Here is a 25500-nt window from a genome sequence, read left to right as displayed (position 1 = left end):
CTCTTTAATGTGTGAAGGTAGTCTCGTTGATTTGACCATTGATCATGGAAATTTTAAAATTTTGCAATGGTTGTCTCAATAAGACATGACAAGTTTCTTTAGGCACTACCTCACAAAAAATTTATCTTTGTAGATGCCTATAGATAACTTGACCTTCACATAATCAAAATAATCTACTAATAATCTTGTAGATGCTCATTTGTGCACCCATGTGCCATGTGCACCCATGTGCTTCACATTTACATTTCATTTGGCTAGCATTAGGGTTGCATTATGGTACTCCTTAGCCTATAAAAGGAGGAGCCTACACCTTGTATTTTCAAGTTTATTGTGAGTAAAGTTATGCTGCCATTTTGTGCCAAGCTTTGCTTCTCCTAGAATTCTAGGCTCTAAACTTCATTTCCTTCACATCTCCTTGGGTTGGCCGAACCTCCCTATAATCATACCTATCATGCACCTTCAAGATCAACACCACTCTTAGGAGGATCTTGCTCACACACCTTCATAGCTTCCGCACCCCTTTTTCTTACATGATTCAAGAAGACCTTCATGAAATGCCATCACATCCCATTCTAAAAGTAATGAGTCTCTAGGGGAGGGAAGCCTTAGAATCAATGACTATTACCAACCACCCCCTAGAAGAAATAGGCAAAGGGAGCAAGAGGGGCCAAGGGATGTTAGAGTAGACCTACCTCACTTCCATGGTAAGGAGAATGTAGAAATCTACCTAGATTAGGAGATGAAAGTAGAGCAACTCTTTGATTGCCATAGGGTGAGTGAAGAACGCAAGGTACCCTTAGCCACCCTTAGCTTCCAAGGGAACGCCATGTATTGGTGGACCTCTCTCGAAAGAGAAAGACGTCTTCATAGGGAACCTCCCATTACGTATTGGAATGACCTTAGGGGAGCCCTAAGACGTCGACATATACCCTAATACTACCATAGGGAGTTAATGGACAAGCTCCAAAGACTCCAACAAAAAAAAATATGAGTGTAGAGGAGTATAGGCAGAAAATGGAGCTCTACATGATGAGAGCATCCATTAGGGAAGAGGAGGACACCACCATAGCTAACTTCCTTAGTGGCCTTTCTCTTGAGATAAGAGATAGGGTAGAACTCCTTCCCTACCAAGACTTGAATGACTTGGTTCAACTTTGCATTAAAGTTGAACAACAAATTTTGCGCAAAACTTCAAGTCAAAGTGATGGCATTTTCATGAAGTTCTTCTTGAATCAATGTAGAGTGTGGGGCGAAAGCAATGAATGAGAGTGAGCAAGATCCTCCTAAGAGTGGTGTTGATCTTGTAGGTGCATGATAAGTATGGGTATTGAGTGGTTCGGCCAGCTCAAGGGAAAAGATGAAGGAATTGAAGTTTAGAGCCTAGGATTCTAGGGAGAAGCAAAGTTGAGCACAAATGGGCAGCATAACTTTACTCACAATAAACTTGGAAAATACATGAGATAGCCTCCCTATTTATAGGCCATTTGGGACGTAAGACCTAAGCTAATACATAATGAAATGGAATCCAAATGAAATGCAAATCATAGAAAGCTTCTAGAAAGTTTCACTCAACTATGCTTTCTACACTACTCTAATTACTAAGTACCCCTAATGGGCCTTTATGCAACAAAAGCCTTCTCTTCACAAACCGTAGCTTGGCCCATGTATATGTGAAGCTAGACGGTCTAGGACTCTTCATAGATGCTCCTTATGTAGCCGCTCCTCTTCATGGCCTAGACGCTCCTCCTCATGGCTAGACACTCCTTTTGTTGAGGCTAGACGCTCTCATCATGGCTAGACGATCTTAGTCTTGGAAGCTTGGCTTTCATAGTGTGGTGAGCTTGGGCCCTCCTCCATCATCCCCTCCCTCTTGAAAAGGATTTGTCCTCAAATCCAAGGCTTTTGCTCGGGGGATGGTTGTGGCTGGATGGTTTCCATCATCTCCTCCTTCAGGAGAAGATCTATCCTCAGATGTGCATGCTTGATCTCGGATAGCAGCCTCTTGCTTCGTCAAGGTGTATCCTCCCGGATCAAATGTCAATCTATGTGAATCCTGAAACAAAGCAAAGGAGTTAGGGTGAGCCTTTGGAAAACAGATAATTGTGTGAAGTTGCCATTCTTGTTTTTCTCTTGTGTTGGCCAACTTCTCACAATATCTCCCTTTTGAGGGTTGTAGGTGCCTTCTAATCCTCTTATGTTTTCGAAAATTTCCAAAAGTAGTTACTTTTCCCTTAGGCATAATCCCTTTAAGAAATGGTAGCAACTTTAAAAAGGCAAGAGGACAATAGGTACATACAACTTCAAATGGAGAGATATGAGTAATCTTGTGGACTACTCCATTGTATGCATGCATAAAAGGAAAAGGATTCTTATCCCAAGAATTGTGGGTGTCCCTCATGATTTCGTGAAGCATAGAAGGGAGAGCTATGTTTTCAAATTTTGGAGCTTTATCCCTTATTTTTGAAAATAAATCATGGAGGCTTGTCACTTTTCTTAAGAAGAGTTTATCCACTTCCATGAAGAAAGAATCAAGACCTTTTGTTGTCCTAGGAAGCTCTAATATGAAATGTGTGTCTTCCCAAGTATCTTTTACAAAAGGTGAAGGAGTATAGAGTTCTTGAGACTTTGCTTTAGGTGTAGTTTGAAAACAAGAGTTGTACCTAAAGTAATGTCTTTGAACCTCTTTTCTCATGGGTGACAAAAGTTTTTCTCTTAAAAGCTCTAGAGTTTCATTAATTCTCATTTGCCCCATGAGTTCTCCTTCTTGTAGACTTTTTCTCTTATGTGCAAAGAGAGTCTCGTTGGTACAACCATTGTTTATGAAAATTTGTACATTTTGCAATGGTTGTCTCAATAAGACATGGCAAGTTGTTCTAGGCACTACTTCATACAAAAATTGGTAGGTGCTTATAGATAACTTGTCATTCTTTTGGGGATATCTTAACACATTGGAGAAATAGTCTTGACCTATGCAAGCTTCTTTTAAAAAATTTTCTTTTGTGCTTATGCTTGCAAGTGTTCCTTTACAATAGGAAAGGCTAGGTTGTTCAACAAGAAGCATATTTGTAAAGGTAGTTTCATTGTGCTTGACTTGTTGAATGACCTTGTGGGAAGGAACACTATTCTCCCACGCCTTTTGTTTCCCAAAATTTTTCTCTTTTTCTATTTTTTCTTCATCCCTTTTGTGTTTCATTTGTATTTGGTCTTTTACCACTTGGGAATGTGGTAAAGGGCTAAGTACAAATCTTTTGTGCTTGTGGATGAAAGAAATCTCGTTAGTTAGACCATTATGCGAGGTTTTCTTATCAAATTGCCATGGTCTACCTAATAAGATGTGGCAAGCTTCCATAGTTACTACATCACATAAAACTTTGTCTTTGTAGTTACCTATAGAAAACTCGATTTCCACTTGTTTGTCTACACGTAGTTCTCCATCCTCATTGATCCATTGTAAATTGTACAGTTTTGGATGAGGAACTACTTGTAGTTTTAATTTTTCAATCAATCTAGTGCTACAGCAATTGCAGCTTGACCCACCATCCACAATAAGAAAGCATATATTTTCTAAAACATTGCATCTAGTATGAAAAATGTTCTCTCGTTGTGTCTCGTTGGATGCACTAGGTTGATTGTGGAGGATTCTTTGAATCATCAATAAGTCCCCCTCCAAAGGATTTATCCTTTCTCCTTCCCCTTTTTCTTGAGTACTAGGTTCATCCTCACCACTTGTGTACTCATCTTTTCCTTTTAAAAACAAAACCCTTTGGTTTGGACATTGCGCTTGCACATGCCCTCTTCCTAAACATTTAAAACACTTGGTGTCCCTAGCACGGATGTATGGGGTGGAGGCATCTTTCACTAAGGGTTTGGTAGTTTCTTTGGATTCGTCTCTAGGTGTACTACCCTCCCTTTTAAAGTTTTTCTTGGGATAAGAGTTGGAGTAAGAACCCACCCTTAGACTTGAAGTTTTGCGCAAATTTTGTTGTTCAACTTTAATGCAAAGTTGAACCAAATCATTCAAGTCTTGGTAGGGTAATAGTTCTACCCTATCCCTTATCTCAAGGTTGAGCCCACTTAGAAACCTAGATATGGTGGTGGTTTCTTCCTCTCTAATGGATGCTCTCATCATGTAGAGCTCCATTTTCTGCCTATACTCTTCCACACTTAAGTTCTTTTGTTGGAGTCTTTGGAGCTTGTCCATCAACTCCCTATGGTAGTAGGAAGGTATGTGGCGACGTCTTAGGGCTCCCCTAAGGTCATTCCAATATTCTATGGAAGGCTCCCTATGAAGACGTCGGTCTCTCTCTAAAGAGGTCCACCAATACATGGCATTGCTTTGGAAACTAAGGGTTACTAAGGGTACCTTCCTCTCTTCACTCACCCTATGGCAAGCAAAGAGTTGTTCTACTTTCATCTCCCAATCTAGGTAGGCTTCTACATCTTCCTTACCATAGAAATGGGGTAGGTCTACCCTTACTTCCTTTGGGCTCTCTTGCTCCCTTTGTCTAGTTCTTCTAGGGGGTGGTTGGTAATAGTCATTAATTCTAAGGCTTCCCTCCCCTAGAGTCTCATTACTTTTAGAATGGGATGCATGAGTTTTTTTTTATTTTTGTGAGTTTTGTGATTTCTCTTCTTGAGCTTTAGCCAACTCATTGATTTTGTTCTCATTCTCCAATTGTCTAAAAGATACCAATTGTACCGCTTGGGATACTTCTTTTAAAAGAGTTTTCAAAGATTTTACTTCACTTTCTATAGACTTTGGAGAGTGAGAAGAAGAAGACATGGCTAAAACTTTATGTATATAGGTGTTTTACTTTGAGAAAGTTTAGGAAAGTTAAAGAAGGTAGTTTTCCAGGTAAGGGAGGTGAGTCACAAAGGACTACTTAAGTACCAAGCCTTTTCCTTGCCAAAAACTATCCCCCAATATCTTCACACAAGACTTTCTCTTAGTGAAACACTTAGAACACAAATAAGTTGAGAAATAAATGCAAGAAAACGATGTAAGCTAACTATGCAACAAAGCTAGTCGGTTTAGCACACAAATTAAACAAAATTAAACATGCAAAACGTAGCTATGAAAGCAAAAGAAAAGCAATTACAAACAAGTAACAATTACTAATCAAGAATGCTATACTATTCGCCCTATGTGAGGCTTCTTGGACACTTTGAGCCCTTGAAGACACACTCACCGTCTAAAACGTAATTAACAAGGTAATTAACAATAAACCAAGTTGCAAAGGAAAATAAGAGAACTCCCTTTGTTGATCCTCTTTTGGTTGGTGCACTTCCTTGTTGTCTTTGATTGTTGATCTTCCAAGTGTTTGTAGTGTTTATTTCAATAATGCTTGTTTCGGCTTTGGCCTTGTCTTCTCCTTAGAATGATGGTCTTTAATTCTCCAATTTCCAGCACCTAGCAAAGGGCTAAACCTTAACCAAATCAAGTTCCCATTCACATAAGCACCAAAGAAGAATAAATTCCAGCACCCAAATTAGAGGTCAAAGAACAAAAGCAAGAAACAAATTTAATTGAATAAAACAGTACCACCAAAAGGATTTAGATTATGACAACTAGAAAAAGAGTCAAGTAATTAAAGCAAACAAATAAAGGTACTCAATTAAAGGTTGGCACACAAAAGAATTCCTAAAGAAAAGCACTAGATTAGATTACCAAATAAAAAAAACAGCACCACTGGAAAATGTTGTGGGCCAGAAAACGTGTTTGTTCCCCGATTTATGCTGAGCTGTATTTTTAGAATTTGGCTCTGAAATTTGTTATGCAAGATATTCAGGATCTTATCTAAAATCTGGCTTTGGAATCACTCAAAACGGATGCACCATTTTTTTTTAATAAATTTTGCAAATTTGGTGTTCGGTTAGGCCAGCTGGAGCGCTTCAGATTTGCACTCTGATTTTAAAAGATTTATCATTTTTTCTGTTGCTTCTTTTGACCTAATTATTTTTTTGTCCTTTCTATAACACTTTAAACTTGCATTTTCCAGAGAATCAGAATTTTCCTATGAGTGGAAATATTTTTCTGGGTTAAAACAGCCAAAACAGAGAAGGTGAAAATAGGGGAATCTGAAAACTGGAAACAAAAACAGCAAGATACCAAAGTTTAGACACAATGGAAATTTGTGAAATAGAATTGTGTAGAATCTAAACACAATATGAACTCAAACTAGAAATTAAAAAGGCACCAAAGGAGCAAAGAACAGCAGATTCAAGCAATATAAAGAGACCCAAAATCAAGAAACAATTAAGCCAAATAAAAGGACTACTATGAATTGTTGACAATATGGATGAACATGACTTGACAAAACATGTATAGATTCAGAAAAAATTAAAGACTCAAAGCATAATATGAAGCAAATAATGAAAGAAATAAAGACTCAAAAGCCTAAAAGAAAATAGCAACTCAAAGGTGTATGGAATCCTATCACAAATTGCACAAGAACTTGTTCAAGATCAAATGAACAAGAGTGCTTCGGTTGGATCTTCCACAAAGCACACCAAGAACAAATTAAAATGTAAAAAAAAGCAAGACAAGTAAGGAAAGTAAATGACAATATGAAATAAAGAAGAACTAAAATTGAAAAGACAAGGAGCTACTCATCTCGAAGAACCAAAGCTCATGATACCAAATGATGGCATTTTCATGAAGTTCTTCTTGAATCAATGTAGAGTATGGGGCGGAAGCAATGAATGAGAGTGAGCAAGATCCTCCTAAGAGTGGTGTTGATCTTGTAGGTGCATGATAAGTATGGGTATTGAGTGGTTCGGCCAGCTCAAGGGAAAAGATGAAGGAATTGAAGTTTAGAGCCTAGGATTCTAGGGAGAAGCAAAGTTGAGCACAAATGGGCAGCATAACTTTACTCACAATAAACTTGGAAAATACATGAGATAGCCTCCCTATTTATAGGCCATTTGGGACGTAAGACCTAAGCTAATACATAATGAAATGGAATCCAAATGAAATGCAAATCATAGAAAGCTTCTAGAAAGTTTCACTCAACTATGCTTTCTACACTACTCTAATTACTAAGTACCCCTAATGGGCCTTTATGCAACAAAAGCCTTCTCTTCACAAACCGTAGCTTGGCCCATGTATATGTGAAGCTAGACGGTCTAGGACTCTTCATAGATGCTCCTTATGTAGCCGCTCCTCTTCATGGCCTAGACGCTCCTCCTCATGGCTAGACACTCCTTTTGTTGAGGCTAGACGCTCTCATCATGGCTAGACGATCTTAGTCTTGGAAGCTTGGCTTTCATAGTGTGGTGAGCTTGGGCCCTCCTCCATCACAAAGGGTGAGTTCCTACTCTAGCTTTTATCCCAAGAAAGAATATAGAAGGGAGGGTAGCACATCAAGAGAAAAACCAAAAGAAACTACCAAACCCTTAGCAAAAGAAACCTCCACCCCACCCATCCGAGCTAGAGATGTTAAGTGCTTTAAGTGCTATGGTAGAGGGCATGTGCAAGCACAATGCCCAAACCAAAGGACTTTGTTTTCAAAGGATGTAGATGAATACACTAGTGGCGAGGATGAGCCTAGTGAGAGAGAGGAAGGGGGAGAGGATGAGAGGGTAGCTCCATTAGAGGGAGAATTCCTAATGATTAGGAGAACCCTCAACAATCAACCTAGCATGTCCATGGAAACACAAAGGGAGAACATCTTTCATACAAGATGCAATGTTTTAGAAAATATATGTTTCCTCATTGTGGATAGTGGATCTAGTTGTAATTGTTGTAGTGCTAGAATGGTTGATAAGCTTAATCTACAAGTAGTTCCTCACCCAAAACCTTACAAACTACAATGGATTAATGAAAATGGGGAACTAAGTGTAGATAAGCAAGTGGAAATCAAGTTTTCCATGGGGAACTACAAAGACAAAGTTTTATGTGATGTAGTGTTTATGGAAGCTTGCCACATCTTATTAGGGAGACCATGGCAATTTGACAAGAAAACCTTGCATGATGGTCTCGCTAACGAGATTTCCCTCACCCATAAGCATAAGAAATTTGTACTTAGTCCTTTACCACATTCTCAAGTGGTGAAAGACCAAATACAAATGAAACATAAGAGGGATGAGGAAAACAAAAAAAAAGTGCTAGAAAAAGAGAAAATCCTTAGGGATAAAAAGGCGTGGGAGAAGAGTGTTCCTTCCCACAATGTTGTTCAATAATAAAAGTCTTTTGAAAACGTTTTGGAAAATTTGCTTCTTGTTGAACAACCAAGCCTAGTCTTTTGTAAAGGAACACTTGCATGCACTTCCACAAGTGATGAACTCATAAGTCTACTTCCTCCAGTAGAAAAACTCTTAAGTGAATTTGAAGATATATTCTCTAATGAGGGACCTATTGGACTCCCTCCCATTAGAGGTATAGAACATCAAATTGACTTCATTCCGGGGGCAAGCCTACCAAATAGGCCCGCTTATAGAACAAACCCCGAGGAAACCAAGGAGATAGAGTCACAAGTTCAAGACTTGTTGGAGAAGGGTTGGGTTCAAAAGAGCCTAAGCCCTTGTGTTGTACATGTCTTGTTGGTGCCCAAAAAGGATGGAAAATGGCGCATGTGTTGTGATTGTCGAGCAATCAACAGCATCACCATCAAGTATAGGCATCCAATCCCAAGGCTTGATGACATGCTTGATGAACTACATGGGTCAACCATATTCTCTAAAATTGACCTTAAAAGTGGATATCACCAAATTAGAATCAAAGAGGGTGATGAGTGGAAAACCGCAAGTTTGGATTATATGAGTGGTTGGTGATGCCCTTTGGACTCACTAATGCCCCTAGTACATTCATGAGGCTCATGAATCATACCTTAAGAGATTGCATAGGTAAATATGTAGTAGTTTATTTTGATGATATCCTAGTGTATAGCAAAACCCTAGAAGACCATCTAAGTCACCTTAGGGAAGTTCTTCTAGTGCTTAGGAAAAATAGTATTTTTGCCAATAGGGATAAGTGCACCTTTTGTGTAGATAATGTAGTTTTCTTAGGATTCATAGTTAACCAAAGGGGGGTGCATGTTGACCCCGAGAAAATCAAAGTCATCCGAGAGTGGTCCACTCCACAAAATGTAAGTGATGTAAGGAGTTTTCATGGTTAGCTAGCTTCTATAGAAGGTTTGTGCCTAATTTTTCAAGCCTAGCTTCTCCTTTGAATGAACTTGTAAAAAAAGATGTTGCATTTTGTTGGAATGATAAGCATGAGCAAGCCTTCCAAAGGCTAAAAGCTCAACTCACCAATGCACCAATTATATCTCTTCCAAACTTTTCCAAAACTTTTGAGATAAAATGTGATGCATCGGGAGTAGGCATAGGTGCGGTATTGTTGCAATGTGGACACCCCATTGCCTATTTTAGTGAAAAACTCCATGGTGTCACCCTCAACTATCCCACCTATGACAAAGAGCTTTATGCTCTTGTGCGAGCCCTAAAGACTTGGGAACACTACCTTGTGTCCAAAGAATTTTTCATCCATAGTGATCACAAGTCTTTAAAATATCTAAAGGGCCAACACAAGCTCAACAAGAGACATGCTAAATGGATGGAATTTCTTGAACAATTTCCTTATGTAATCAAATACAAGAAAGGAAGCACCAATATAGTAGCCGATGCTCTTTCAAGACGGCATACACTCTTTTCAAAATTAGGTGCCCAAATTCTTGGATTTGATCAAATAAGAGAGCTTTACCAAGAGGATCAAGAACTCTCATCCATCTATGCCCAATGTCAACATAGGGCACAAGGAGGTTACTATGTGACCGAGGGGTATCTTTTTAAAGAAGGAAAACTTTGCATTCCCCAAGGCACACATAGGAAACTCCTTGTCAAGGAATCACATGAAGGAGGAGTCATGGGCCATTTTGGAGTTGATAAGACTCTAGACATTTTGAAAGAAAAATTTTGTTGGCCACACATGAGAAAAGATGTCCAAAGACATTGTTCTAGATGCATATCATGTTTAAAAGCAAAGTCTAGAACAATGCCTCATGGACTCTACACTCCCTTGCCGATTGCAAATGCTCATTGGGAAGACATTAGCATGGATTTCATTTTAGGGCTCCCTAAGACTGCAAGAGGCCATGATTCTATCTTTGTGGTAGTTGACCGTTTTAGCAAAATGTCCCATTTTATTCCTTGCCACAAGGTAGATGATGCTCAAAATATTTCTAGACTCTTCTTTAGAGAAGTGGTGAGACTTCATGGTCTACCTAGAAGTATAGTATCCAATAGAGATCCCAAGTTTATAAGCCACTTTTGGAAAACTCTTTGGGGCAAACTTGGAACAAGACTACAATTTCCAACTTCTTGTCATCCTCAAACGGATGGCCAAACCAAAGTAGTCAATAGATCTCTTGGGACTATGCTTAGGGCTATCATGAAGGGAAACCATAAATCTTGGGATGAGTATCTTCCCCACATTGAGTTTGCTTACAATCGAGTAGTCCACAAGACTACTAATGCTTCTCCTTTTGAAGTAGTATATGGATTTAATCCTCTCACACCTATGGATTTGTTACCTCTTCCTAATCCACAAGAATTTATGCATAAGGAAGGAGTAATCAAAGCCGATTTTGTGAAGAAAATGCATGAGAAGATTAAACTCCAAATACAACAACAAAATGAGAAGTACACAAAATACAACAATAAAGGGAAGAAAGAAATAATTTTTTAGGAAGGAGACTTAGTTTGGTTTCACCTTCGCAAAGATCGATTTCCAACTCAAAGGAAGTCCAAACTAAGTCCCCGAGGTGATGGACCCTTTCAAATCCTCAAGAGAGTCAATAACAATGCATACAAATTGGACCTACCTCTTGAATATGGAGTACATGATACTTTTAATGTAATTGATCTTTCTCCATTTGTAGGTACCAATGACGACGAGGACGAGCTGGATTTGAGGACAAATCCTTTCCAAGGGGGGAGGGGATGATGGAGGAGGGCCAAGCTCACCACACCATGGAAGACAAGATCCAAGCCTAGACCGTCTAGAGCCATGTGGGGAGCGTCTAGACTCAAGTATGGAGCGTCTAGCACAAGATGAGGGGCAAAAGGAGTGTCTAGGAGGAAGCCTAGACCGTCTAGGACCTATCACTAGGTCCATGGCCAAGCATCTCCACGCACATTTGGGGCAAGCCACGGATGGAAGGGAAAGGAACCTATACATGCTCCATGAAAGCCCATTAGGGGTGACTTAGTAGTTAGTGTAGTGTTAAAAAGCATAAACTTGTCTCCTTTTGATTTAACCTAGTTAGCTCACGTTTTCTAGAAGATTCTCCACTAGGAACGGCCATGTGCTCCATGTGCCATATGCCTCCACATTTCCATTTTATTTGGCTTACATTTCATCTTCTCTTAGCTTAACATTTACGGCCTCCTTAGCCTATAAAAGGAGAAGCCCATCACTTGTATTTGCAAGATTAAATTGAGTAATGTTATGCTGCCCATTTTGTGCCATACTTGCTCCTTACCTAGTTTCTAGGTTTTAATCTTCCTTCACCATCTATCAAAGGGTTGGTCGAACCTCCTTACTTCCATACTCTTCATGCACCTTCAAAGTCATCACAACTCCTAGGAGGACCTTGCCCACTTTCACCATTAGCTTCCGCACCATATTCACCAACATCCAAGAAGAGCTCCTTGAGAATGCCATCATTATGCTACGCTTGATTTTGGACTTTTTGGAACATGTAGAGATAGATTTCTCTGCAATCAGTGGAAGTGTCCCAATCCTCATCAAGCCTCTTGGACATTGCCCTTGTAGTTGGCCCTATATGTCTTTGTGTATGACCTTCCTTTAAAGTGGTGCATAGCCTTCTTCCATCACAACATTAATTCCTTTTGCAACCAAACTTTTCACACCTCATTTTCCATACATTTGTGACACTTCCCCACCAAGATTGCTCAAATACCATGACTTCACTTTTTCACCAATTTTGTTACCAATACACAAAAACTAGGCCAAGAGACAAAACTTGCCTAAGCCAAAACCCAACTAAGATCAATTCCTTTTGCAACCAAACTTTTGACACCTCATTTTGGATGCATTTGTGACAATTCTCAACAAAGATTGCTCCAAAACCACGACTTCACTTTTTCACCAATTTTGCTACCAATACACAAAAACTAGGTCAATCGACCAAACTTGACTAAGCCAAAACCCAACCAAGATCATTTCCATTTGCAACCAAACTTTTGACACCTCATTTTGGATGCATTTGTGACAAGTCCCCACCAAGATTGCTCAAAAACCATGACATCACTTTTTCACCAATTTTGCTACCAAGGAACAAAAAGCCAATCCACCCAACTTACCTAAGCCAAAACCCAACCAAGTTCAATTCCTTTTGCAACCAAACTTTTCACACCTCATTTTGCATACATTTGTGACAATTCCCCACCAAGATTGCTCAAAAACCATGACTTCACTTTTTCACCAATTTTGCTACCAAGTCACCAAAACTAGGCCAAGCGACCAAATTTGGCTAAGCCAAAACCCAACAAAGATCAAATCATTTTGCAACTAAACTTTTGACACCTCATTTTGGATGCATTTGTGACAATTCCCTACCAAGATTGCTCAAAAACCATGACTTCACTTTTTCACCAATTTTGCTACTAAAGCCAGCCAACTTGGCTAAGCCAAAACCCAACCAAGATCAAGTCCTTTTGCAACCAAATTTTCACACCTCATTTTGCATGCATTTGTGACAATTCCCCACCAAGATTTCTCAAAAACCCATGACTTCACTTCTTAACCAATTTTGCTACCAAAAGGCACAAAAAGCCGATCCACCCAACTTGGTTAAGCCAAAACCCAACCAAGATCAATTCCTTCTGCAACCAAACTTTTCACACCACATTTTGCATATATTTGTGACAATTCCCCACCAAGATTGGTCAAAAACCATGACTTCACTTTTTAACCAATTTTGCTACCAAAGGACAAAAAGCCAATCCCTCCAACTTGGCTAAGCCAAAACCCAACCAAGATCAATTCCTTTTGCAGCCAAACTTTTGACACTTCATTTTGGATGCATCTATGACAATTTCCCACCAAGATTGCTCAAAAACCATGACTTTACTTTTTCACTAATTTTGCTACCAAGGCACAAAAAGCCAATCCACCCAACTTGGCTAAGTCAAAACCCAACCAAGATCAATTCATTTTGCAACCAAACTTTTCACACCTCATTTTTCATACATTTGTGACACTTCCCCACCAAGATTGCTCAAAAACCATGACTTCACTTTTTCACCAATTTTGCTACCAAGGCACAAAAACTAGGCCAAGCGACCAAACTTGGCTAAGCCAAAACCCAACCAAGATCAATTACTTTTGCAACCAAACTTTTGACACCTCATTTTGGATGCATTTGTGACAATTCCCCACCAAGATTGATCCAAAACCACGACTTCACTTTTTCACCAATTTTGCTACCAAGGCACAAAAACTAGGCAAGCGACAAAACTTGGCTAAGCCAAAACCCAACCAAGATCAATTCTTTTTCCAACCAAACTTTTGACACCTCATTTTGGATGCATTTGTGACAATTCCACACCAAGATTACTCCAAAACCACGACTTCACTTCTTGACCTATTTTGCTACCAAGGCACAAAAACTAGGCCAAGCAACCAAACTTGGCTAAGCCAAAACCCAACCAAGATCAATTCGTTTTGCAACCAAACTTTTGACACATTATTTTGGATGCATTTGTGACAATTTCCCACCAAGATTGCTCCAAAACCACGACTTCACTTTTTCACCAATTTTGCTACTAAGGCATAAAAACTAGGCCAAGTGACCAAAGTTGGCCAAACCAAAACCCAACCAAGATCAATTCCTTTTGTAACCAAACTTTTGACACCTCATTTTGGATGCATTTGTGACCATTCCCCACCAAGATTACTCAAAAACCATGACTTCACTTTTTCACCAATTTTGCTACCAAGACATAAAAACCGAATCCACCCAACTTGGCTAAGTCAAAACCAAACCAAGATCAATTCCTTTTGCAACCAAACTTTTCACACCTCATTTTGGATGCATTTGTGAGAATTCCCCACCAAGTTTGCTCAAAAACCATGACTTCACTTTTTCACCGATTTTGCTACCAAGGCACAAAAAGCCAATCCACCCAACTTGGCTAAGCCAAAACCCAACCAAGATCAATTCCTTTTGCAACCAAACTTTTCACACCTCATTTTGCATACATTTGTAACACTTCTCCACCAAGATTGCTCAGAAACTATGACTTCACTTTTTCACCAATTTTGCTACCAAGGCACAAAAATTAGGCCAAGCGACCAAGCTTGGTTGGGTACGAGTATAGTTTGTATTTGAAAATGAAGAAAGAACAAAAGAAACATTTTCCTCCATGGTATAGGGGTTAAGATATGAAGTTATTGACGTGATGAATGGATCATATTCATTGGAAAACCCATCTAGTATGGCTTTGATGTGATCCTATGTAGAAATTGGGCACCTGACAACTATGTTATCCACCATTTTCTTAATTTCAAAAAGGAAAGTAGTTGTAGAACAATCTTTCTTGAAGTTGTAGAAGCTATTTGAGTTTCTTGATCGGGCTTTTGTTTGAGATGCATAATGAGTCTAGTGTTTACTCCAAACTTGATTGTTCTTGTCATTCGTAAGTGACATATTTGGGATTGATTGAAGAGGTAGAACTACTTTTTGCAGTAATGAGACGTGATGGTACATAGAGTTGCTGTGACTTGTTGTCTCCAGACTTAGAAATTATCAATGTCAAGTTTCAAGGACATGGAAGTATGAAAGATATGAGGAATAAGGGTATTAGGTTTGGAATAATTTTTTTTGGAACTGGTAGCAATGAATGATGATGAAACCATGATGTGCTTTGTATACCATATAAGGAGAAGAAGAGAGAGAGAGAGAAAGGTTTGTAAAAGAGAATTATTAAATGCACTAGTATGTTAAATACACAAACGAATGGAATATATGTAGTACGTACGAATGTATAATCATGCAATTATAACTACTATACGTAACAAGGTTAATCGAATACAAATGATTTAAATTTCAAGTTGATTACGAAGGGTTATTCGAATTGGATTCATATTGAAAATGCATAGGAAACAAAAGACACGATGTCCCGTGCATACCTAAGGAAATAGAATAATGAAACCTTAGTGCCAATAACAACATTTTGCTTGGAAGTATTTGTTGTCCAATCCAATGACTGAGATACTTTTGACCTTTGAAGCTTTGACACGGCATGGAAGCTTCAACACAGATACATGCATTACACGATGTCAAATACACCATACACATGTCTGTTTTTTGACACGTCGAAGATGACACTGTCTACCTCTTTGGACACGTCTCTCATAAAAAAAAAATCACACAAACATATCACGCAAATTCATTCTAATTAAAAAATAGAAACGAGAAATAAATAATATATTCATTCTTTAAAATGATTTATAATCTTAACATATCATGTTTTAGAAGGAAGATGAAATTCATAGACACTTAAATTACACAAAAATTATAAAAGAAAGAAAAAAGAAAGAAGAAAAAAGTTGTAGTTCTTTTGCTTACGCCTACTTTGAAACTCATAAACAAGCATTGAACCTTCTTTTGAATATGATGATTTTAATTATTCGTCTATGCGATTGAAATCAACCACGAACACAAGTGGCAAATATGTCAATAAAGCTTATCTAGAAATCTTCAACCCCCAACCATAAAAAAATTCAAAAAACATTCAATACTTATATTTCATACTAATAACACAATTATCCAAAAATATTATACATAAACTGATTTTAATTTATGAAAACCTTTTTCTTTTTCATTTTTCTTCTATAATATGGAACCACTTTTTTTTCTTCTACTACAAGTGTTTCTCGATAAATTTATCCACACAAACCTACGTTCCATAGAACTAAGTGATCCATTTATATTTTGCCAAAAAGTTGTATAGAAGATTTGCATGATGAATGTCATAGAAGCTGGACAAGTACCTAAGGCTTAAAGATTTGAAGTTACATGAACCACTTTGATCATTAAAGATATGGACTAAAAGAAATTCATAATTTTCATAGAATGACGACAACTAGAGATCACACATAATATAAAATTCAAAACGATGATTCTACATAATAAGCACTTCAAAATCTGGCATAAATTTTACATTGAAAAATCTCCAAATTCAGGGTTTACAATCGGGAATAGTGTCAATAGACTGATCTTTCCAAAAGCCTCAACAGCAAGAACACCTTGTAAATTTCAGGAGGAAAACACATTTTTATAGAAAAATAATGAAGTTATATTATTAATGGCAGAACCTACTAGAAACAAGTATTGAAACAAAACCTGAACCTAATGGTATCTGGATGCCCAAAAGCACAATATCATTGCCATGTTATAGAGGTGTGGCAAAACCTGTCACGATATAAAGTAAATGTCAGTGTTTTTTAGTAAAAAGGGAAGTTTCTTAGCTATCTCTACTTTTTTGGTAACATTAATACCTCAGGGGAACTAAAGAGTTAATAAAACGAACACAAACATGACAAAGCAATTTATATACTACTGAAAAAAATGTTACTGGTAAATTCTTCTCACAATCCATTTGAGTTCTAAAAGTCTTTGTGATGGTTTCTTTAAGATTTTCCTTTAATGAAAATTTGTGTTGGTGTAGTCCCCCCCACCCAATTAAGGCATATACAAAAAAAAAAAACACCTAGACTAGTTGAATTGAATATCACCATTTACCACAAGTGCTGTTATGGATCCCCTCTTTTGGCACTGGCATGAGTAATATAAAATCATTTCTAAGGTTATCCTTTGTTTTCTTCACTTGGCAAGAAAGAGTATCTCTCAATTTTCATCTGTTTTTCCTCACGACATTAAAAGTGATTCCATAAACACACTTTGATTAGCCGATGTTAATTTGACAAAGTCCTTTAAGCTCAAATTTCACTTATTTGCCACTCAAGTTGCCCATACCTGTCAAGGACACAGAATGAAAATGATATTTCAAAATGTTCCTTAGTTGTTCCATGCATAATCATTATGTATCCTTAACCCATCCTAATCAACTTACTCAGTTTCTTATTTCCTTATTAAGTAGAAGTTGAATGTCAAACTTGCCGCCTAAGTAGTTAAAATATTGTTTAGAAGTCATGTGTGCTGTAACTGAATCAAACTAACTCTTCTAAGTTCTAAATTTAGTAATTAGAAACCATTTTACCCCTTCAGTTCCAAATGGAATTGTGATTAGTTTTTGTAAACTAATAAGAAACATAGTAAACAGAAAATAAATGTAAGTATCATGTCAAAGACCATTACGGTTTCACAGATATCTACGCCACAAGAATCAGTATGTCTTCTGACAAACCATGCAATGTATACAACAAAAATATACTTAAAGAAAAAATAATATGGTTAAACTTGGATAAACAGCATCCTATCTTATAACTGAAATTCCAAACCAAACAATTTTGGTAACCCAAAAATGTGGCTAAACGATTAAATGCATGATATTGACAATTAACAGAAATGCTAAGAACACACCGTTTTGAACACTCTCTTTCATTTGTTGAATTTTTTTAAAAACAAAAATACTTGATGGGTCCCATAAATCAGGAAATTTATTTGAAAATCACACATAACAGCAGTTCTTATAATTGATAAACTTTTAGTACAAAACGTGAAGAGAATAAAGGGAGAAGGGGAAGGATACCTTCTGAAAGACAACCCCAGTTGGTATTGTGCAAAGAAAGCAGAGAAGTGAACAGAGCAGAGGCAGTAGCACTATGCAACGGCGTCAAAGACAATTGTGCACCAACCAACTGCACCGGAAGCCTAAACAGCAACCATAACAACTATTCAGTTCATAAGCACAAAAAATGTTACCCATTTGGATACCTCACAATAGAGTGAAACAAAGGGGGCAAAAGGCAATGAAATGGTGCGGTGAAAAAGAAGTGAAATTTACCGGGAAAACGAGAGGGTGCGTTTGTGGGGAGAAGAGGGAAGTCCATTGAGCTTAATGGGATGTGAAGATCGACGAGAGAAGAGGGTTCTGGAAGCAGAGGAAGCTCGTTGGAGGGTTTTTCTTGCAGAATTCGCCGCCACCGCCATTTTCTCGGCTCAACACTTCTCCCACTCTCCTCTGGTGAGAGAAGGAAGAGCCTACCTTATTATGGGCTGGGTCTAATCACATGGGCCTCTGTTCAAAAACCAAAAAGATATTTCCTCTTCCACCACCATAGATTTCTTCTCCACCCCGTAAATATGACAAATCCAACTTTCTGGATTATGAATTACTTCATAATGTTAAAAATGTCTTTTAGATTGTTTAATAAAAAAAACTTATAGATCACACAATCCGAAATTTATTTTTGACTTCTAGATTACACAATTCATAAATCATTTTTTTCTTAAAAAGAATTTCAAATTGCACAATTTAGAAGTCATTTTTGCTTGTGAATAACACAATTTTGATGGCTTCCATCATTTTAGTTATCTTCTTCAATAATATTTGCCATCAAGAAGAAAATTGTCACCAATATCGAGACTGTTACGAATCTTTGCCAATGACATCACTATCTCCCTTATCGACACGACTTCTAACGAAGAGGTCGCGAACATCGAGTGCAACCTTAGCCACCACTTGCTCATTTTTTGATGGAGAATGTCACACAACTTTTAGATTTCACAATCTAGAACTTGTTTTTTACTTTTAAATTGCATAAGTTGAAAGTCATTTTTAGCTTATGGGATACACTACAAAAGCTAAAAATGTCTTTTAGATTGTATAATTCGAAAATCTAAAATGACTTTTAGATTGTGCAATTCATAAGTTTTTTCAGATTGTATAATCCATAATATACTTTTAACTTTTAGATTATACAATCTAGAAAATAAAAAATGAAAAAATTCATATAAAATGCATAAAAAAAGAATAAAGGTGGAGAAATAAATGCCCAACCATATTGTTGAAATCTGGCACTTATCACATCATCACAAAGTTATCAATCATATTTTGATATGCATAAAGAATTCTCCTGATCAAGGTATTTTCTTCTCTTAAGATTTAGACATTCAACTGAAGGCTTTTAACGATTCAAATCGGGCCTCTTGTGCCATTATACGAAGGTCTACTATTGGATACTGCATGTATCTTAGACCATCCTTGATTTCGTGGAAAACAAAAAAAAAATAGAGTATTGTTTTGCATTCTTCGTTCGAAGCTAAATATCGAGCTCTTGCTACTACTGCATGTGAATTCAATCGTTCACTTTTCTTCTACAAGATATTCAAATCAATATTCAACAAAGCGTCAATCTGTTATGCGACAATCAAATTGTTCGACGTATTGCTTCAAATCCTATTTTTCACAAACGCACGAAGCATATCAAAATAGATTGTCACGTGGTTAGATAAAAACTGCATTATGGATTATTTCATCTTCTCCCTATCAAGAGTTCTGAACAACTTGCTGACATTTTCAGCAAGAGCCTTGATCAATCCATATTTAGTACAACGGTTTCCAAGCTTGGGTTAAAAAATGATTAACCTTCAACTTGAGGGAGACTATTGGGCTTCACTATTTTTGTAGTTTCTTTTCTATTGGACTTGCTTCTTTTTTTTTCCTTTTGGACCCTCTTACTTAGGCTCCTTTCTTTTACAAATAACTACCCGTAGTTTATTTTTTTTACATAGAAATTGTTCTTCTTTCTCTATTCTTGTCCTTTTTGTTTGTTCCTCTTTGGTGTGCATTCAATACCTTTCATCATCGCCGAATAAGTGTCTTGGTCTTCCGTTGTCTTATGCGCACCATGGGAACTCAATAAAAGGGAATATATTATTTTATTAGTGACTTCTCATTCTAACAATTTCACTTTTTTTTCTAAATCTAATGATTTTAATTAGTAATTTATCTTTAACTACTAGATTATGTAAAAATAAAACGTGAAGACATGGAATCTTGAAATAGTGTGGAAGTATAATAATCTGGCTATTCTGAAACCTTTACTGCAAATAATTTGCATATTTATTAGAATGTATCCTTCTTATTTTCTCACTATAATTGAGATTCGTCTCTTGAGAAGAATGAAATGCATAATTGAATGAAGCAACCCTCACTTATGTTGTGTTTAGATAAATGTGGCAAAAGAAAATTGAAGTTGGATCCATGTGGCTTGCTTTAATTAAAAATAAAAAGTTGATGCATGATTGAGTACCCTGTTTCTGTGATGTCACTATCCAATTGTCAAATTAAGGTAAGTTTGGTAGTGCTGTAACTCAATCTGGGGAAGGTTTTGAAGTTTCATTAGAAAAAGGAAGAAGATCACACCACCTTATCCAACACCTTTGGTGACAATTCATCATCACATAAACCATAAATAATTCACCTTTCTCTCTCATTTACATTGCTGCCTCTTGGAAGAATAGATAGGAGAAGGAGTTTATGATTTTTTTTATTTATTCAATTAGTATTTTACTAGTTCATAAATTACAAAAAACTAAATACTTATTTTATATAAATGAAATTTATAATAAAAAAAACTTTTAAATATATAAATTATATTATAATTAAGAGTAACTTTTAAAAAACTATTTCTTACTTTTACTTTTTATTTTCTTTTAATCATTTTATCTAACAAATTTCTTATATTTAACTATTATATTATGAGAAATAAAGAATGAGATGAAGAGTAAAATTAATTTCAAATAATTTGGTCTCTTATCTACCATTAAAATTTATAGCAAAACAAATATTGTAAGAGTATAAAATATATTATAGATTTGTGATAAATTATTTATATTACAATTAAAAATTAAACTCAACTTATAACTAAGGATTTAAAATAATAGATTAAGATAGATAAATATTGAAAAAATTCCTTAAAATACTTTTGTAAAAATATAGTTAACCATTTTGGTCAGTTAAAAATAATTTAATATAATATAGTTATTCTAATTTATTCGGATTTTTATATGTATTTGTAAATTCTTTTTATGTCTCCATACCTTCTTCTCACACTTTCATATTTTTTTATTAATTCTAACAATATCCTCTTGAGTATGATAGAGGTGTGATGCCTTCCTTTTCATTTTCAAGTGGTAGTGGTTGCTTGTGGTAGCTGGTGACGAACGTTGGTAATTGATGTAAGTTTTATGATCACAAAACAAAAACAAAAAACAGTAAAATACAAAAATGCAACACAAAACTCAATTTTTTTGATCTTTGTATTGGGGAACGTTGAATACAAGGAATTTTCTCGTCAATCCTCTCACATACTTTCAAATTATGGAAGTGTTCTCTCAAACGTTGCGACTAGAAAGGATGTATGGAGATGCAACTGAAAGGGATGTGTGAAGGTGCAATTGAAATTATTTTAAAAAGGTAAAGTTATGCATAATTTAGGATTATTTAAAATTTTTAAAAAAGATATGGAGGTGAAGGGAGAATTTGTCATTGTGTTTATATGGTATTTTTGACTGTGTGACTAGTTGACACTTATATATGTCTAGATGAGCTTTTTGCATTCTAGATGCTATATGATTTGGAAATCAATTTCTAACATTTTGAAATTGTATTTTAAATTGTAATTTATAAAATAATTATTTTAATTTTTTTTAAATATATTTATATTTTTGTTGAATTACTTTCAAATATTATTTATTTATTTTAAAAATTAATTTGATTTTTTTTAAATAATTTATTTAATGAAAATATATTTTTTTAATAAGAATTTTCACCAAAAGTAAACATTTTTAAATGATGGTAATATCAAATATATTAATAATAAAAAAATATTTGTACAATGTCATTTTTAAATATAAAAATACAAAACTTAAGTACTACACGACAGTCCATGTCACTTGTCCCATATAGCTCGTATAAACGATCTTCTTGATCCTCATTCTCCCATAGTCTACATGTCACATGATTGATATAACTTTGCATCAATAACAGTAGGTGCTTCAGGAAATTCTACTCCAATTTCCTCATGCTCTCATGTAGTAGATGGTGGCAACATATAACCATCAATGACAATGACAACAACTTTCTCTATTCCTTTTATGGATCAATATCATCCGTCTTTGTCTGACTTGTGTTTGAGATGATGATCCATATTTTATCCCAGTCATATATTTGACAATATTAATAACAAACAATTAATATTTTTTATAAAATTAATATACATCTTTTAGATTGTATAATTTGAAATATATTGTATAATTTGAAATATATTTTCAGATCTCTATGGTATATTTCTAAATGTATTTTCATATTCAAAAACTATATTACACACGTAACCACCAATAATAAAAATACACCAGAGATACTTACCTCTTGAACAGTGGTGCATGTGATGAATGTATTTCCAGCAGTCTTTTCCACTCACGAAGAAGAAATTTAGAAGACAGGCACGGGTGCAACAAAGGTTGGAAGAAGAGGTGGGAGAGAAGAAATGAGAAAGTAGGTTAAATATAAATATAAAGAGGAATAGTTTAGTCATTTCCTAATGAGTATGAGGTGCAGTTGAAATTTACGAGGTGCAATATGTTGAGCCCATCTGGCCCATTACTTCCCTATGGAAAAGGTTCATAGATGGCAGATTCTTCCTACACCATATCATTTTGGACTGCACCCAATATACACACAAAATGACTAAAATATCCTTAATGAAATGAAAATTAGGGTTTAGATAATATGTGCACCCAACCCACACCCAACTCACCCAGCAGCCTTGCACCTTTCATTTTTATTCTTGTCGTCACTGTGGCTGCCGGAACTCGAAGCAACATTGAGACACTGCGACGACAGCAAATAAAGCCACCGGAGAAGGAGATGAAATCACCGGAAAAGGATTGAAGCTACCGGCGAAACCACCAGAGAAGGAGACAAATCGCAGAAGGTGAGTTTTGAGGTTGCCAGTGAGTTTCGCACTTTTATCTTGAAAGTGTAAAATGAGAAGAATGTCACAGCGATAATCTTTGGGAATGTCAATTGATGTCATCGCGGTGCCTCTGCTGTTTTCGAGTTCCGTTGCTGCAACAGTCATGACAAGAACAAGAATGGAGGTGCTTGAGTTATTCTGTGTTTAAGTTTCCAAGCTTCTGTGCGCTGCCTCACATTGATCACCGAAAAATTAAGGGTGCAAGGCTGCTGGGTGGGTTGGGTGTAGGTTGGGTGCACATTTTACCTAAACCCTAATTTTCATTTCATTAAGGATATTTTGATTTTTTTTATATGTATATTGGGTACAGTCCAAAATGATATGGTGCAGGGAGAATCTGCATTCATAGATTTGCAAAAACCCTCCATCACGTACTTCATACTCAAAAAATGAAAACAAGAAAAAATCAAATATGTTTTTTTCACTTTATTAAACTTTGCCTATTTTTAATTCTGTAAAAAGGCTTGTTAGTTTTAAATTCTTGATTTGTTAACTATCTCTTTTATTCTTATATCATTAACTATAGTTAATTTTAAAACTAAAACTAAAAATATTGTTTAATATAATAAAAATAATATATAATATTTTAAATAAAGAGAAATCATTTTTTAGACATCTAATTTAACCAGGAAATATATTTCTTATTTAATATAAATAAGGTAATTTTTGCATGCTATTTTCTATTTAATAATTTACTTTTAACCTTATATATTTACTAAAATAATTATATTTCACTTAGAGTTTGTAATTAATTTCTTTTAATCAATTCACAATTCCCTATTAAATAAAGTTTCTCCGTGAGGCTCCTGGAAGAGAGACTTGTAGGGAAGATAATCGGAGAGAAAGAAAAAAAAGTTCTGTTGCAGAAGAAACTACATAGAGAATATAAACGTTATTTTTTGTTTTAGATTTCTCATTATAATATTTTAGAATGTATATTTACTTAAACAACTAAAACCTTTGATAAATAAACTTGATATGATGTAATATTGTTGTTATTATTAATTATATATTGAATATCTGACACAATATTAATATTTTATATGAATATACTTTTTGTAGTCACTAACACAACTTTATTAACACTTTATTTATTATTTTATTTATAATATCTGAATCAAACTACGTTTATTCTTTTCTTTTAATTTTTATTTTATAAAAAAATATTTTATTATTGTTCAAGTTATTTTTATATTTAAATTAGTATATAGATATGTTACTATATTTTTATTTTTTATTTTCAATACAAATTTAATAGTTATTTAATATTTTTTTTATTTTAAAAAAATTGAAGTTATTAAAGTTGATGAAAAAGAATTTACTCTAATAACAAACGAAAAGGAAGTTAAACACATAGTTAAAAAAAATGGATGAATAAGATAAGAATGAGCTGCGAAAGAATGCAATACTAAAAGAAAATAAATTAAATGATATTAATATTAAATACGATAAATGAAAATACAAGATTAAGATATTAATATTAAAAATAATAAATGAAAACATATTCTTATTTTTATAAGTTAAACACTTTAACTAATTAAATTTATTTTTCATATATAATATTTGAAGTTATTTTTCTTAAAAGTGCCATGTTTTTGTTTATTATCTATCTTATTTTTATTCACGATTAAAAAATAAATGAAAAGTTATTCATAAAGTTAATGTTGATGGTTTCTACATTGTCAATCTATTTATCACGAGTCATAATCATTGTGTAATGAAAATTCTGATAACTTTTATAGGTAGATGAAGCCATATAATTACAGACTGTCAAGAACTGCAATAACTTCAGCATTAATTTTATAGTTGAAGTGAGTCAACTGCTAAAATCTTGAGACCAATAAATTTGCGTATCATTTATTCCTGTCTATAAACTCTCCCATACATTATACATATATATATATATATTTTCTGATATGACCATACAGAACATGAGAAAGTCGGTTTATTGATCATGATGGGATTATTTTTTTTTGTTTTTATCAAAATGGTGTCCGTTTAAAAAAAATTATAAATTTTGGCAAGTCGTGCCTAATTGGGACGATTTCATATGCAGAAGTCGTACTAACTTGACACGACTTTTGTCCCGTCATACTGAAGTCGTACCAACTTGACACGACTTCTGCTCTGTCATACAGAAGTCGTGCCAACGTGCCTAATCATTATTATATATAATTTTATATGGTAATAAAAATAGGTGTGTCTAATTTTATTTAATATTTAATGTTTTAAGAATATGTAAAAATATTTTTTTGTATTACTTAATTTCTATCTATCATTATTATATATAATTTTATATATGATAATAAAAAAATATTTCTAATTTTATTTAATATTTTAAGAATCTGTAAAAAGATTTTTTCGTATTACTTAATTTTTATCAATCATTATTATATATAATTTTATATATGATAATAAAAAAATGTGTCTAATTTTATTTAATATTTAATATTTTAAGAATCTATAAAAATATTTTTTCGTATTACTTAATTTCTATCAATCATTATTATATATAATTTTATATA

The 25500-nt window shown here is 35.0% G+C and overlaps 1 protein-coding gene across 5 annotated transcripts; it reads right to left on the bottom strand.

Moving 5' to 3' along the window:
* Positions 1–3180: 3180 nt before the first annotated feature.
* On the bottom strand, positions 3181–18306 carry LOC137810617 (uncharacterized). Of its 5 annotated transcripts, XR_016518428.1 has the most exons (5): positions 17998–18229; positions 17743–17864; positions 16374–16442; positions 15158–15277; positions 3181–5421 (listed from the first exon to the last, which is right to left on the bottom strand). XR_016518428.1 is itself a non-coding variant. In XM_090298241.1 (4 exons), exons 1-3 carry the CDS (start codon positions 18141–18143, stop codon positions 16423–16425), a joined length of 288 nt encoding a protein of 95 aa, XP_090154367.1. In that variant the 5' UTR covers positions 18144–18229; the 3' UTR covers positions 15158–15277; positions 16380–16422. The 5 variants fall into 5 exon arrangements, 4 of the variants coding, with proteins under 4 accessions (XP_090154367.1, XP_068468093.1, XP_068468094.1 ...); XM_090298241.1 differs by lacking the exon at positions 3181–5421 and having other exon boundaries at positions 16380–16442; XM_068611992.2 differs by lacking the exons at positions 3181–5421; positions 15158–15277 and adding an exon at positions 16078–16276.
* Positions 18307–25500: the final 7194 nt, after the last annotated feature.

This window comes from Phaseolus vulgaris, chromosome 2 (assembly GCF_051622355.1).
Source record: "Phaseolus vulgaris cultivar YP4 chromosome 2, ASM5162235v1, whole genome shotgun sequence".
Taxonomy (NCBI): domain Eukaryota; kingdom Viridiplantae; phylum Streptophyta; class Magnoliopsida; order Fabales; family Fabaceae; genus Phaseolus; species Phaseolus vulgaris.
The sequence above is the reverse complement of the archived record's forward strand: the minus strand, read 5'-3'. Positions and strand labels throughout refer to the sequence as shown.

Bases quoted from the DNA above. Each gene is read 5' to 3' on its own strand.
- LOC137810617 (XM_068611991.2), bottom strand. From the start codon at position 18,143: ATGGCGGTGGCGGCGAATTCTGCAAGAAAAACCCTCCAACGAGCTTCC. The intron at 17,865-17,997 runs GTAAATTTCACT...GTTGCTGTTTAG, and splicing joins CGCACCCTCTCGTTTTCCCG to GCTTCCGGTGCAGTTGGTTG. The intron at 16,443-17,742 runs GTATCCTTCCCC...ATATCGTGACAG, and splicing joins CTGGGGTTGTCTTTCAGAAG to GTTTTGCCACACCTCTATAA.